General features: G+C 53.0%; 5 protein-coding genes; all 5 read left to right on the top strand.

Annotated features, from left to right (window-relative positions):
* Window positions 1-468: 468 nt before the first annotated feature.
* RCC_08107 (related to oxidase) lies at window positions 469-1,995 on the top strand (the record flags this gene model as incomplete). XM_023773359.1 has 6 exons in its annotated part: window positions 469-669; window positions 726-768; window positions 824-924; window positions 987-1,475; window positions 1,530-1,575; window positions 1,628-1,995. 6 exons carry the CDS (start codon window positions 469-471, stop codon window positions 1,993-1,995), a joined length of 1,248 nt encoding a protein of 415 aa, XP_023629127.1.
* A 1,239-nt stretch (window positions 1,996-3,234) lies between these two features.
* RCC_08106 (related to cell wall protein UTR2) lies at window positions 3,235-4,647 on the top strand (the record flags this gene model as incomplete). XM_023773358.1 has 2 exons in its annotated part: window positions 3,235-3,802; window positions 3,854-4,647. 2 exons carry the CDS (start codon window positions 3,235-3,237, stop codon window positions 4,645-4,647), a joined length of 1,362 nt encoding a protein of 453 aa, XP_023629126.1.
* Window positions 4,648-5,113: 466 nt separating this feature from the next.
* On the top strand, window positions 5,114-5,442 carry RCC_08105 (40S ribosomal protein S21; the record flags this gene model as incomplete). XM_023773357.1 has 2 exons in its annotated part: window positions 5,114-5,145; window positions 5,214-5,442. The coding sequence occupies 2 exons, from the start codon at window positions 5,114-5,116 to the stop codon at window positions 5,440-5,442; spliced, it is 261 nt and encodes an 86-aa protein (XP_023629125.1).
* A 3,519-nt stretch (window positions 5,443-8,961) lies between these two features.
* On the top strand, window positions 8,962-12,063 carry RCC_08104 (related to heavy metal exporter HMT1, ABC superfamily; the record flags this gene model as incomplete). XM_023773356.1 has 2 exons in its annotated part: window positions 8,962-9,378; window positions 9,430-12,063. 2 exons carry the CDS (start codon window positions 8,962-8,964, stop codon window positions 12,061-12,063), a joined length of 3,051 nt encoding a protein of 1,016 aa, XP_023629124.1.
* Window positions 12,064-13,361: 1,298 nt separating this feature from the next.
* On the top strand, window positions 13,362-14,721 carry RCC_08103 (related to methyltransferase; the record flags this gene model as incomplete). XM_023773355.1 has 8 exons in its annotated part: window positions 13,362-13,406; window positions 13,464-13,525; window positions 13,586-13,653; window positions 13,702-13,759; window positions 13,807-13,886; window positions 13,940-13,964; window positions 14,012-14,558; window positions 14,608-14,721. 8 exons carry the CDS (start codon window positions 13,362-13,364, stop codon window positions 14,719-14,721), a joined length of 999 nt encoding a protein of 332 aa, XP_023629123.1.
* Window positions 14,722-14,748: the final 27 nt, after the last annotated feature.

Here is a 14,748-nt window from a genome sequence, read left to right as displayed (position 1 = left end):
GACGCCTCCTTTGTACAACCGTGACGAGGCGAGGCGTCGAATTCTGGCGATCATACCCACTTGCGGACTACGATCGCAAATCTTAGCTTCGAAGTCTGTTTCTCATTCATCCAACTACTGCTCCCACGCCATCTCCAAGGGGATCTCTAGATCGCACTACACGTGTGAACGCAGCGGCAGACAAGCTGACACACCGAGGCACGTCCAAAGTTACTCGAAAACAGGCTCGGTGATCAACCACCTTCTCAGTTCGGTACTGGCACGTTTTGTTCCCTGCGCCAAGTGCCTCGGCCAGGCTCCCGTCCAAGATGGAATCTACCGCATCTAGAAGACTATCACTGCACCTTCAAGGGAACAGCCCTACGCCTCGGCCAATCCTGTTAGATCGATTTGTCTTATATCAACAAAGACCTGTCCTTTCCCGGGATCTGTTTTCATCCCTACGCCTACACTCCAACTCTCGTCAAGATGAAGTTTAACGCCATCAATGTTGCCATGCTGGCCAGCTGTACAGCGGCATTCCCTACCAGGGATGCCATGGAAGCCCTCGCCCAGCTAAACGCCCGCGCAATCGATCCAGTTGCGCCACAGGGCAGAGGCGCCAACCCAGCGGCGCCTCCGCCTTTCATTGCTTCTCAGCAGCGCGTCGATGTCTCTGGCGACCACAGAGTAGGCCTGACAGACCCAAATTAACGTCAACTCGACCCTAACTAATCATTCAACAGTTCATTGCTCCCGCCTCCGGCGATGATAGAGGCCCCTGTCCCGGTACAGCTCCCCACATCTACGTTGTCTGGAACCTCGCTAATTCCGCTCCCTATAGGACTCAATGCCATGGCAAATCATGGCTACCTTCCCCGAAACGGACGCGCAAGCATCCAGCAGCTTATCGATGGTACCGAGAAGGTCTTCGGTATGGCAAAGGTATGTCCAGCTCGAGATGAATCGATAACACCTGGCCACTTGCTAATTTCCCATCGGTACAGGATCTTGGTGGATTCCTCTCGTACTATGGTGCCAACGTTGATGGAGACGGCAAGGGTTGGTCGATCGGAGGTGCCCCCAAAACTGGAATTTCGGGCTCCCACAACAACTACGAAACAGACTCGTCGCCATGCAAGTCTGACTTGAGCCAGTACGGCTCCAACCAGAAGCTTGTCCTGTCTCAATTCAAGACCCTGTACAATGCCCAACCAGACGCCAGCACGGCAAACTACAACCTCGAGGTTCTGCGCGAATTCCGCGGCAAGCGTTACGCAGAGTCGATTGCGAAGAACCCCGACTTCGCGTACCTGCCCTTCGGCGGTATCCTCGTCTCGCAGGCTGCCTACACCTTCATCTACCGCTTCATGGGCAACAAGTCAATTGAATACCCCTCGGGCGTGCTCAACAAGGATGTCTTGAAGTCTTTCATGTCCATCACAGGCGACGATGACAACATGAAGTGGACATTTGGTAACGAACGGATTCCTGAGGTTTGTACTCCCACGGTGCTAAACGAGACGTTCATATTGCTAACTCGTTTCTAGAACTGGTACAAGCGGAACCAGGCCGACGAGTACTCTGTCCCATACTGTAAGTCGCGCGTATCCGCCCGCCGCTGGATTCCCTAGCTAATCCCCAACAGTCTTCTCCGACATTCTCTACTTCGCCGAGACTCAGCCCGAGATCCTGAACATTGGCTGCAACCAGGGCCAGGTCAACACTTTCCTCCCGCTGAACACAAACCTCCTTACCAACGGAGCTTACAGCGATGAATCAGCCGCTAAGGACCCGTCCTGCTTCGCTATGCAGTACGGTGTTAGGGCCATGCTGGACTCTGCCTCCCCGAGCCTTTTGGCGCCTCTGACGAATGCTCTTTCGAGCACATTGGCTGCCTTGACCTGCCCTTCCATCTCCAGCTTCAACCTGACGGCTTTGGCTTTGGGATGCCCTGGATTCTCACTCTATGGTGGTCCCAGCGCACCGGTTGCCCCAGGTGCCATCCAGAGTTGAGCGTTGCATTTTGAATGATCTAGAGAGAGAGTTTTGGTATATGATAGCATGGCTCTTTTCATGGGCCTTTGAGTGCGAAGCTTGCATCACGAAGATATAGCGAAACGCGCAACATGACACAGCTACAACTAAAAATCAACAATTTGTTGACGCCCAGCTTGCTTCCCTATTCTTTATCAGTGTGATTTCCGATTTGGTTAATCAATGAAAGATGGTATGGCCAACAACTCGCGCTGCTCGCGACTCTCGGTCGGCATTCTGCCTAAACGCAGATGGTACCATCCTTTTCGTTCATGTTAATCTGCGGTGAGAATCTATTTGTCGGTCATGTTCGTGGGAGCATAGGCAACGAAGTATGAGATTTATGCATGAAAATGCTCAGCACTAAACGCAGTTTGTGGTAGGCAACATCGATTGCCCAAGTTTCCAGACAACTCCTTGCAAATGCGAGTGATGAAACGCGCGAAGGCCCAGATGAAGTCGAAACACAATTCGACATAGCGGCAATCGATGTCAGCATAGGTAGTCATGCGCCTGCAGCTCGCTAAATTCGGCGCATTCAAGGATCCTTGGAGAATGTAGACAGACAACACCGCCACCGGACTGCTCTGCATTCGGCACCTTCGCTTCCTTCGAGTTCGTGTGAGAGAGTTCCTTGAAGACGGACAAGTGACTTGGCTCCCAACCGTTTTTTGCAGATCTCGAGCTCAGTACCTAATTTAGGGATAACATGCGCCACTAGTGGGGATCTAGACGAGTGTCACGGACGCCGGCAGAGCTGCGCACGAATGACAGGAAACACAAGGCTGCGCGGACTCGTAATTCCATCCCGGGCAATACCAGAAGAGGGCATAGTCAAGGATTTTTTGCTCGGCTGAGCCGCGTGTTAGCGAGCCTAAAAGCTGCTTCCCCTGTCATGCCCGTGGGAGTCTGGCAACCTTCTTCGTCGTCGCCTTTCCTCTCTTTGATCAAACCTGAACTATCTCCATCGCGTGCTTGTATACCTTATCTGTGCGGACATTCGTTTACTCCAAACCACTTCGCTTTGTGGCGTGGACTATAAATAACCCTTTTGCTCGATACAAAGAAAGGACGTGGCAACGGGCGACGGCAGCACCATCATCCGATCGCCAGCATTCCATCCCGCCATCTTCTGTTAACACGCTGTGTGCCAGTTGCTCTGCACTGTAGCTGCGACGCCGGAGTCGACCAATTGCTACCCTGCGAACTACCTTCACCATGAAGAATACACACACCTTTAGCGCTGCGGCCGCGCTCATCGCGACCTTCTCCCTGGCCACCGCACAAAATGCACCCAAGTGCGGAGCCGGCAACCAATGTCCAGAAGACGCGCCCTGCTGCTCCCAGTATGGCCAGTGCGGTGCAGGAGCATACTGTCTTGGTGGATGCGATCCCGTCAACTCCTTCAACCTCCAATCGTGCGTGGCAGCTCCGACGTGTAAAAGCTCCGACTACAAGATGGACTCTATGGACGACATAATGAAAAACACCGAATATCTGGGAGACGCGAGTAAGGCGAACTGGGTCAGCTCGGGGACTGTTGTGCCATATAATGGAGACTCTGTCCTGCTCACCATGGCACCGAGCACAGTCGGAACATTACTTTCCAGCACACACTACGTCTGGTACGGCAAGATCAGCGCTACGATGACCACATCGCAAGGCAAAGGTGTCGTGAGCGCTTTCATCCTGATGAGCGATGTCAAGGACGAAATCGATTTCGAGTTTGTTGGTGAAGATGTCACGGATGCCCAAAGCAACTACTACTGGCAAGGCGTAACCAACTGTAAGTGCCGATATCCGTTACGCGTTTGATACTTAGACTGACAACTCAAAGACAACAACATGGAGAAGTTGAAGACCACCGACAGTCGCCAAAATGTTCACACATACACCATTGACTGGCAACCAGATCAGCTTACATGGGCTATTGATGGCGAAGTCATGCGCACGCTGAAGAAGTCCGATACATGGAACGAGACGAGCAACGCCTTCAACTACCCTCAGACACCTTCCCGCATTCAGCTTTCTTTGTGGCCTGCTGGACTTCCAAGCAACGGCGAGGGCACCATCGAGTGGTCTGGAGGTCTCGTTGACTGGGACAGCCCATACATGCAGAACGGATACTACTTCGCAATGGTCAATGACGTGAGCGTAGAGTGCTACGATCCACCGAGCGGCTTTTCAAACGACTTTGGCGACAAGGCCTACTACTATCTGAACGATGCTGCCACCAACAACACCGTCGCGATTGGTAACAATGACACCACTTTGGCATCATTCCTCGCAACTGGCAACAAGCCTGACTTTGACCCGAACGCAAAGGCTAGTGGCACAAGCAGCAAGGCCAGCTCCGCTCCTACCAATATGCCCGAGACCGTTCCTGGTATCTCTGGAGGTGGCAATGCGGCCAGCAGCGGCCAAGCTCCAGTCGATACTGGTAGTGATGACTCTTCATCGTCCTCTTCCAATTCTAAYGCTGCCTCCGGCGGCTCGTCTTCAAATGGCGGCAGTGGTGTAGTTTTCTCTCAGGGAGGCGGTAGTGATGGCACTAGTGAGGCTGCACCAAGAATTATCGCAGGCAGCGCGGTAGCACTTCTTGGTTTTTTCGCTGTTGCATTGATGATGTGAGCGGTATGATATGACATATTTGGGGGTTAATGCCTTTATGGCTTCACAGTCCTTTGGTTATGCGAGCAATCGCTTGGAGGTGGGCAGAGGAACCATGTACAGCACTCGGTCCTGCTTTGTGGATGGACAACGTTGCTCATGGGTATTGCGACTCTTCAATGTGCAGCTTTAGCGACTTAATATTCAAATGCAATGGTACAGTTCAGCTTTGACTGAGATGTGCTGCTGTAACCTCTGACTTTTGTGATCCGCAGCGAATCAAATCTCTCATTCGTTCCACAATCTATCTTCATGCTGCACTGAGGAGTCTCCTGATCAAGATGATCGCCAAGACTTGCTGCACGGCTCAACTTCGGGAACACGAGGGGATTTCGAACGATGATCGCGGCGGACCTTCAAACTTCCAATCGACGACGACTTCCCACTCATACTCAGTTCCACCTCTCAATCACACACTACCGTCACCATGGAGAACGAACGCGGCGAGCTTGTTGACCTGTAAGCGCTCACATACGTCCCAGCGACAGAATCGACAAGGCGCACGGGTTACTAACATGACATTTCAGCTACGTCCCCCGCAAGTGCTCTGCGACGAACCGCATCATCAAGGCCAAGGACCACGCATCCGTCCAGATCTCGGTTGGCAAGGTTGACGAGAACGGCCGCTACACCGGCGAGAACCAGGTCTACGCCCTCTCCGGCTTCGTGCGCGCCATGGGCGAGAGTGACGACAGCATCAACAGACTGGCACAGCGCGACGGCTTCCTCAAGGGCGTGTGGAGTGGCAGCAGATAAGCGGATGGCTATGGGAATACGAGTGAAGAACGAAGGAGTGGAAATGGTGAGTGGGATATGGGCGCGGACATTTMGGATGTGGAGGGCACTGGCTAATTGCAGTCTGCAGGTTGTCACGCACGGCTTACGGCTCAACATGGCGCATGGAAATGGTCTCGGCTGATTTTTTTTCGACGACATGGCAGCGAGTTGATTATGATATGTCTCTCGCAGCTGAAGCCGCAGTTGCTACTGCAGCGAAAGGCTGATTGAATGCACCAACCACACCACACCCTTTCGAAGTCACCTCTCGATCCAGCTCTCTCTGTCTCTCTTTCCCACGTRCATCCCCCGCCTGTCCTGTGATTGCTTCGCACTGTTATCGCTCTTCACGCACGGCTGATCAATGGCCTTCGCTTTCCCTGCTTGCTACGGTGAGTTGGATCCATGAGAGCAGAAGGAAAGGCACGGGGTCGGGTAAAGGGGCAGTGGGGTCTTCGGAAACCGTGCCTCTCGTCTTGCCTCGTACAGCCCATAAGAATGCCGAAAGGCATCTGCCTTGAAAAAGCCGCGGCCGTTGAGAGTATTGGCTGTGGTACAGATACGGGCTGGACATACTGACTGTGAACCACTCGCCTTCGGATGCACACGTGATTGCTCTCATGACGAGGAACGACCGTAACGTCTGTTCACCCCGAGGCGTCAGATCTTCTTGTGCCACGCGCTCAGGACCCTTCGTCGCACTACTGCAGTATGGTTTGGTGGGTGTAGCAAGACTTGTGCAGAGCATGGCTAGAAGGTAGGTCGAAGATAAGTGGACACTCGTCGTCGTTGCTCGTTTACGACTTTTCCCTCGTATCTTGGTTTGTTTTCATGTTCTTGGGCTTCGCGCTCTCATTCTTGTCCTGCGCTAGGTTGCGCGTTCGGGTCGGCGAAGGACTAGGTGCTGGACTTCTCCTGAACTCGCGGCGCAAGCTGTTCTTGACCTTTTGTTCGTGGTCCAAATGCTGCATTTCAATGGATTGGACCACAACCTCCTTACAGCACATTTTGGTTTTCTTCGCTGTCTGCATGGTTACGGACGGCATGCTCGTCAAAATCGAGTGGTAACGCGACACGGCGGCTTACCATGCAGCGCTCTTGTATGTGGAAGAAACCATTGTGCGGACGAGACTTTGGACCTCACCATAAGACATGGTCTTTGTTGCTCGTTTGCGTCATTTTATATCTGAGACGATGTTTTCCTTTGTGCTCTTGCGTTCTGGGATGGCGAAATCTTGTGCTCTGGAATGTAGCTGAACTCATGATGATGCAGCGCCAAATACTGCGTTCGCTACAATGGCCCCAATGCCTGATGAAACTAAAGGTTGCCGCCCTATCTGGGGCAGTCAAAGATTGTATGCTTTCTGCAACAGTGAGGCCATCCTTAAGAAGATGTTGCTCAATGCTGCCCCGTTTTTATGCCTATAGCTACCGTTTCGCGAGCTTTGTCGTCGATTCACTGCAGGGAGAGCCGGCGATCCTCAATTTCAACAGGCCTTGCCCGTAGCTCGGTTGCTAGAAATTTGAGCACAACTGAGTGAATGCGGGTTTTGGAGGATCGCTTCTCTGTCTTGCTACTTGCAGTTCAGGTTCTACCTTCTGTTCTGCAGCCTTGCTAGGTAACACATAGGGGGAAGAAACGTTGAAGCAAGTTCTGTTTCGATGAATCGAGGCACGGGCTCAGAACTGCCCGAAGAAAACAGAGATCATACTCACCGCTCTACGTTATCGTGCTAATCTCGCCTTGCATCTCACTGCAGATATTGCCCTCGCCGGGCCTTCGCCGGGGGGGGCCCTTTCCAGAGTTTGGGATTTACTCTGCAGAACACAACCGCGTAAAGTGCAGATGATCGGCGAATTGACTCGCGTGAGCAATACAGAGAGATGAATGCGGATTTTGTGATGGGAACCGAGCGATTAAGCATCGGCATTTGCCTGAGGCTCCGGGGAGGTGAAGCGGTTACTTCTGCAGAGTGCATCCGTACGCCGTACGAGGACTACCGATAATGCCTGTTCCCGGGTCTTCCAGGTTTCGCGCTGCTTGTGCAGATATCAGACAGTTCTAGATCGCAATGGAATAAGCAGGTGCGACATGCGCGTCCATCACATGCGTCTGCATACCGTCAATCATCTCTCTTCCAGTGGTTGAGGCAGAGGTGTCACATTGGTAGGCTCTAGCGGTTTTCGGCCTGCCATTGGTGGATCTGCAATATCGACACAAATTGCAACAGTGCCCTTCATAATTTGGCAGATTTTGTCAATTGACTCGTCGAGATGGGGATGTTTACTCATGTGTTTGACATGGTGACTCGTGAGGTTTGGACTTGAACTTGTGCAGATGCTCAGGCTCAGAATGCCCTCCACAGCAGCGGGAGGAAACGGGATTCTCTAGAGTTTGAATTGTCTGAGATGCACATTTGCTGACGTGCACCATCGGGGTGGACTTGTGCRGCGTCTCCTTGCATCGGCAGTCATTCCTGGTGGCCAGAATTCCGCTTTCGCCGTGGTTTTGCGAGAAACGATTCGCTGCTAACACACCGGAGTCAGGATGCTCGAGAGGACTCTGTAAATCTAAACAACCTCCGACGCAAAGAGATGCTAGCGAACGAGGCACCGGCCGGGCAAGGACGTGAGACAGGTCGTGTGGACGCAGGTCTCGTGGTTGCATCAGCAGCACACATAGTGAGTGGAGTGGGGAATCCGGAAAAATGGCGGTATGAGACCTTTTGTCTTGCAGTAGTTTGGGAGTGTGGCAGCAGCTTATTGCTGGTTCCGCTGGTATCGGCATGTTCGCGCATAACCGCCATATGCCCGTAGATGTCAGGGCATGTTCGGCGTGGCGGAAGGGCGTTTAAAACCGTGGAATGCACGGTGGAATGGCTATATTGAGAGTGGGGGAGACGCGTCGACCGGCCTCGTGGCCTTGGCCAATGGTGTGGCAAGCGCAACCCGTTTTACGCACGCGTACCTACCTCTTGTGGCAATCCTGGCAATCTTGCATCCACCCACAGCACTGGTGTGGCAAGCGCGATCGTTGCGAGCTGCATGCGGCGAACGGGGACTGTCTGCAACCAACAGTCACTTGATCCAAGCCGGAGGTGGACCAAAATGTGGCCCATGATCCCTGTGGTCGAAGCGGATCGTCTGCCGCACTAGCTCCAACCCAATCGCTGGGCGTGCATGCCCGAAGAACTGTCTAGTTCTACTCCTAGCCGCACAAACATCTTCGCCCACGGACTGATCACTACACCCGCTATGCTGCTGCGCCAGGGCAATGGCAGCAAAGATCTTTTGCCGAGTCTAAGCTCCCGGTAAAGGTCACTCATCTTCTTCCCGCAACATTCTGCACGCGGACACGATCGCTACCCGGTTCTTGGAGCACGAAGAAGGTGGCGGTTGCAGTCCACATATCTGCTCACATCTTCACCCCACCGTCGATCGATCCTCACGGCCTCACGGTCTGCACATCTTCGTCCTCTCCGCCGTCCTATCGCTACCATGGCCGCCGACAATACGCTGCCCGTCGACCACGCCCTGCCCCTGCCATGGGTCTCCAATCCCGTGGCACAGCGAGTGCTGAGGTACTCTCAGGTCGCCTACCCTATTGTCATGCTCCTCCTATACCTGATCACCTTCACCATCCGCAGCGTGCTTACTGCGAGCAAAGATGAAGACGCCGCGCACGAACCGGAGCAGCTCGGGCCCGGCGGAAAGCCATTGCCGTTGAGGAAGAACAACCAGCCCAAGAAACAGTCCAGCATCCCACACGACTTGGACTTCAGCCGGCCGCGAAAGCTGCTGTTTGAATGGCTATCGGTGGGAGTCATCCTCAGCTTTGGTGCCAATATCGTGGTGACCATCGTGCATGCCCTGCTTGCCCGTAAGGAGAGATGGTGGTGTGGAGAGGCACCTACGGTGAGTCTGGATCCGCCTCGGGTCAGGATATATCACGTACTAATTTTGTAGATCTATTTGATTGGATCGTTCATGGTATACACCCTCCTAGTGATCCACATGATTGATTCCTGTCCATCGCCCACCGCGGCCCACTTTGTGACATGGCTGGCGGCGTTGCTCATGGAGCTTATCCTTCTCGGATCCTCCTTTGCCCTCTACACCTCGGAACACCGTGAACCCAAGGCCGGTCATCCGCATGGAGGAGTACTACGAAGGGAGATGACTGAATGGGAAATCACCGAAGTAACGATCGACATCGTTCGTGTCTTCCTCCTACTGGCTTTGATCGGCTTCTATGCGTTGTTCGTGTACCTACAAGGTGTAGGCAAGAAGAAGAACGATGATGACGCCGAAGAGCGCACTGCCCTACTATCGGCAAATGGAACCGCTCAGAACGGAGGTGCCAACGGGAACGGGAATGGTGTTTGTGCTGGATATGGGACTCAGAACGGAAAGCCTGCTGATCCCCAAGGCCGCCACGAAGAAATTCCCGCTGGCTGGGAGAAGCCCACGCAGACACCGTCTCGGAGCTGGTGGGAGTACATTCGTGCTTACGCCATCTTTCTCCCCTACATTTGGCCGGCCAAGAACCGCATGCTCCAGCTCAACTTCGTGGCATGCTTTATCATTGTTATCGTCCAGCGTGCCATCCAATTATTGGTGCCCATTCAAGTCGGTATCATTACGGATATCCTTGCCGGCAAACATGGACACGAAGTCTACATGCCATGGGCTGCCATCGGAGTCTACATCTTATATCGCATATTCCAAGGATCAAACGGCCTCCTTGGTGCTGCAAGGCAGGTCTTGTGGATACCGATCGAGCAGTATTCGTATCGGGAATTATCTGTAGCTGCCTTTGAGCATGTGCATATGCTCAGTTTGGAGTTTCATCTCGGCAAAAAGACGGGTGAGGTTCTTTCTGCCCTCGGCAAGGGAGCCTCCTTGAACACCTTCCTGGAGTCGGTTACGTTTAATGTGCTTCCGATGTTGGTGGATCTTGGCGTTGCACAGGTCTACTTTCTCATCAGATTCGATGCCTACTACGCTCTCGTGATCGCCGTGGTCACTTTCTGGTACATCTACATTACAATCCGGATGGCCTCTTGGCGTGCAGACATTCGTCGGCAAGCTACAAATGCTAGCAGAGAGGAGGATGCCGTCAAGAACGACTCGATGATGTCGTACGAAACCGTGAAATACTTCAATGCTGAAGATTACGAGTTCAACCGCTATCGTGAGGCGGTCAACAAGTATCAAAAGGCTGAGTATCTGGTCACATTTTCGTTGGCGCTCATGAACACCGTTCAGAACCTGGTTTTCATGCTAGGACTGATAGTGGTCTGCTTCATTGCAGCTTATCAAGTCACGACCAACTTTCTGAGCGTCGGTGACTTTGTTGTGCTTCTCACATACATGACCCAACTGCAAGGTCCACTAAACTTCTTCGGAACCTTCTACAGGATGATCCAGAACAACATGATCAATTCCGAACGCATGCTAGAGCTATTCAAGGAGCAGCYGACAGTCACTGATAGCCCTGATGCCAAAACCTTGCCAAGCTGCGAAGGCGAGATCCGCTACAACGACGTCAAATTCTCTTACGATAATCGAAAGCCGGCACTTCAAGGCCTCTCTTTCACTTGCGCACCGGGAACTACAACTGCGTTGGTGGGTGAATCCGGAGGGGGCAAGTCCACGGTATTCAGGCTTCTTTTCCGGTTTTACAATGCAGAATCAGGCACGATTCAGCTTGATGGGCACGACGCGGAGAGCGTGACCATTGACAGCCTGAGGCAGCACATAGGAGTGGTCCCGCAAGATACGGTTCTTTTCAATGAGACACTCATGTACAATCTCAAGTACGCCCGGCAGGACGCGACTGATGAGGAAGTGTACGCGGCATGCAGGGCTGCGAGCATCCACGAGAAGATTCTCGGCTTCCCCGATGGATATGAGACCAAGGTCGGCGAGCGTGGCCTCCGGCTCTCCGGAGGAGAAAAGCAGCGGGTTGCCATTGCCCGCACAATCATCAAAGACCCTAGGATCATTCTGCTGGATGAGGCGACCGCAGCCCTAGACACGGAAACTGAAGAGCACATCCAAGAAGCCCTAAAGACTCTTGCACAAGGCCGCACGATGCTCGTCATTGCACATCGCCTGAGCACCATTACAATGTGCGACCAGATTCTGGTGTTGCACGAAGGCAAAGTGGCGGAGAAAGGCACGCATATGGAGCTATTGGCCAAGAAAGGCAGATATGCGGGCATGTGGAAGAAGCAAGTCCGAGCGCAGCGTGCTGCTGAGGAAGCCAAGGTTCTGAAGGATAAGGCCGATAGACTGAGGCGAGAAAGTATGGACAGCAGCGCCGCTCGAGGTCGCAACGCCCGGGACGAAGAAACACCTCCCAGCAGCGACGAGGACGAGCACCGAAGTGCTTACCGGCGAGAGCAAAGCGAGCTTCAACGTTCTCTCTCACTGCCGGCCAATTCCGCGATTCCGCAAGCGCAGATATCTTCGGCATTGAGCGGAAGAGACCCCGGGACAGACACCTCAGCACAGAGGGAGGCTCTTCGCAGTGGGACTGTGCGTTCGCCATCGCCTGTGGTAGAAGAGCCTCGCAAGCCAACCGGCCATCCCTAGGCGTGGAGGAACGATGGCGGCAGCTTTAGGATCGCCAGGGGGCATGGTTAAAATGAAGTCGAGCATACAGATTCGTGGCTAGCATGGTGAGCAGGTCAACGGACGACGGAGAACACATCATTCATGGCGTTATTCGGGGCTTCGTGATGCGTTATGAGGTGACGATGGCGGCGGTCTTCTACAGACATGTACGACGGAAGACAACGCACAAAAGGCTTGTATGCTTTGGGCGGCGGTTTCGGGTTTCGGATTGCTAAAGGTGGGCGACTGTACCAAGCGGTCAGTACTGTTTGAATGAGTGTGGCGAAGAGCAGATAGTAGCAGTCCTCGATTAACAGCAAAGGCAGCTGATCGGACTCCATCCACCATTGTTCGACATTGATCTGAATCCTCTTCATTCGAATAAATGTCTCGACCGTGCCGATGATGCAAGGCTCCACTTGACGGCCTACAACCGAGCAGGTGCGGTGGTGGGTGGCTGCCATCTGGCTCGTTGCAAGCTCATAGGTTTCGGTCAACTCGCGCCATCGGTGTTGTCGCCGATAGAACTACTTAGTCGACAGAGACGTAAAGTAGCGATCGGCCGTTCAACATGCCTGAAAAAGCATAGGAGCTGTCAAGCCCGTCCGGCCGGGTTCAAGCCTATGCCAGAGCTTGACGAAGCGGTCCCGATGCCAGGGTATTGGTTGTGGTTGCACGGCACTAACGCTGTAGATCGCGGGATCCCACATGCCGTCCTCTCGTCTCCAGGCCTCCCGCCCGGGCAGAGAAAGCAGTTCTACTACTATCTCCTACGCGACAACGCGACACTGCTGACAACTTTTGAAATTCGCGAGCCAACAATGGCTGTCTTTCTGACCCATTGGAATGCCCCACTTGAAGCATTGCCCCTCTCTTTGGAATATTGTGGGTCTGCATGTTGTTAGGTGTAACCTTCTTGCTTTCCATCCCGACCATATCGACTAGGGCGTGCAATCAATTCGACGGCGACCCTTGTTTCTGACTACCCCAGCAACGCTCCACTACATTTCTGACTTGCTCGCTGGCACTCTTAGCACCTCTTTCATGCTGTGGCCTGTCCTACCACATGCTCTTCTTCTCYACCCCGTTCTATCYCTGACGCTGGCTCACTCGAAGTCTGTCCACTTCTAGTTTCTCCCACCTCCCTCCCGGAACCGAGCGCGGTTCCGTAAGATCTGTGCAAGTGAGTGGTGGATGGCTGCAGCAGAATTGTTACACAACTGCACGTTCATACCCTCAAAATCCGGTATCCGTTGAGGCGGTAAGCAGCTTTCACGATGAGTGAGAGAGGCTCCGCCAGAGGGTCGGCTCAGATTCCCGTTGTAGGCATCTACCCATCATCGACCATGCTTGACTGGATCGAAGTACTGACCAGAAAGGACGATGCTTATTCTACATATGAGAACGGGGACGTCTACCATGATGGAGAAAGCTTTTCATCGTCAGTCCTTTTTCTCAGAATATACGACATTCCAATGTCTAACTCTAACGGCTGCACTAGTGGACGGACATTGGCCACAACCACAACGATGTATCGTTACGAGAATGGAAGAACGTATCATGCCTATCGTAAGTCTAGACACGATCATAGGAGAAGTCATCCTGACATCGTTGCAGGAGACGGTGAATACTGGCAACCGAACGACGAGAAGCAGAACAACCATGAAGCTATCGTGTAGGTCCCACCAGACCACGCATTCAAGGTCCATGCTAACAGCTTAGGCAYCATTTATGCATCATGACGCTGCAAGATAAGCTATACTCGGCGCCGATCGAAGATCCCAAGACCATCCTCGATGTTGGTTCGTTTAATGGGCATATCTATCCAATGCTCATTTACTGACAATATATTTAGGTACTGGCACTGGCATTTGGGCAACGTATGTTGCCAAACCAGGAACATTCGCGGCAGCTAACAACTCCTCAGAGACATTGCAGACAAGTTTCCTGATGCCGAAATCATCGGTACAGACCTTTCCCCAGTTCAAAAGGGGATGCAACCCGACAACTGCCGTTTCGAAATCGACGACTGCTGCAGCGAATGGCTGTATGATGAGAACTACTTTGACTTTATTCATATCCGTGGCCTCTTTGGCAGTATCGCGGACTGGCCAACTCTCTACCAACAATGCTATAAGCACTTGAAACCGGGTGCTTACATTGAGCAAGTGGAATGGAGCATACATAATCGTTCAGCGGATGGAACGCTCGGTCCCAATGCCACTCTTGCACGCTGGAGCCAGAATGCCCTGGCCATCGCTGAAAAATCCGGGAAGACATTCGAGATAGCAGAGAATATGGCAGGACTCATCACCGAGGCCGGATTCGTGAATGTTGTTGAGAAGAGATTCAAWTGGCCTATAGGTCCCTGGAGTAGCGATCCACGACTCAAAGAGATCGGGCGTTGGAACCTGTTGAATTGGGAAGAAGGGATGGAGGGATGGACCATGGCACCTTACACGCGGGTCTTAGGGGTACGTGTATCATCGCCCACGATGCGATCTGTACTGACTTGCTCGATAGTGGACGCGGATAGAGGTACAAGAGTGGCTGAGTGAAATTCGCAATGCTCTGCGAAATCGTAAAGCCCACCTCTATCATGAAGTCCGTGTCGTCTACGCCCGCAAACCCGAATAATTCGACTGGCGCGGTTTATGACGTACG

Source organism: Ramularia collo-cygni (genome assembly GCF_900074925.1).
Source record: "Ramularia collo-cygni strain URUG2 genome assembly, contig: RCC_scaffold13, whole genome shotgun sequence".
Classification (NCBI taxonomy): Eukaryota; Fungi; Ascomycota; class Dothideomycetes; order Mycosphaerellales; family Mycosphaerellaceae; genus Ramularia; species Ramularia collo-cygni.
This window is presented reverse-complemented; position numbering and strand designations above follow the sequence as displayed.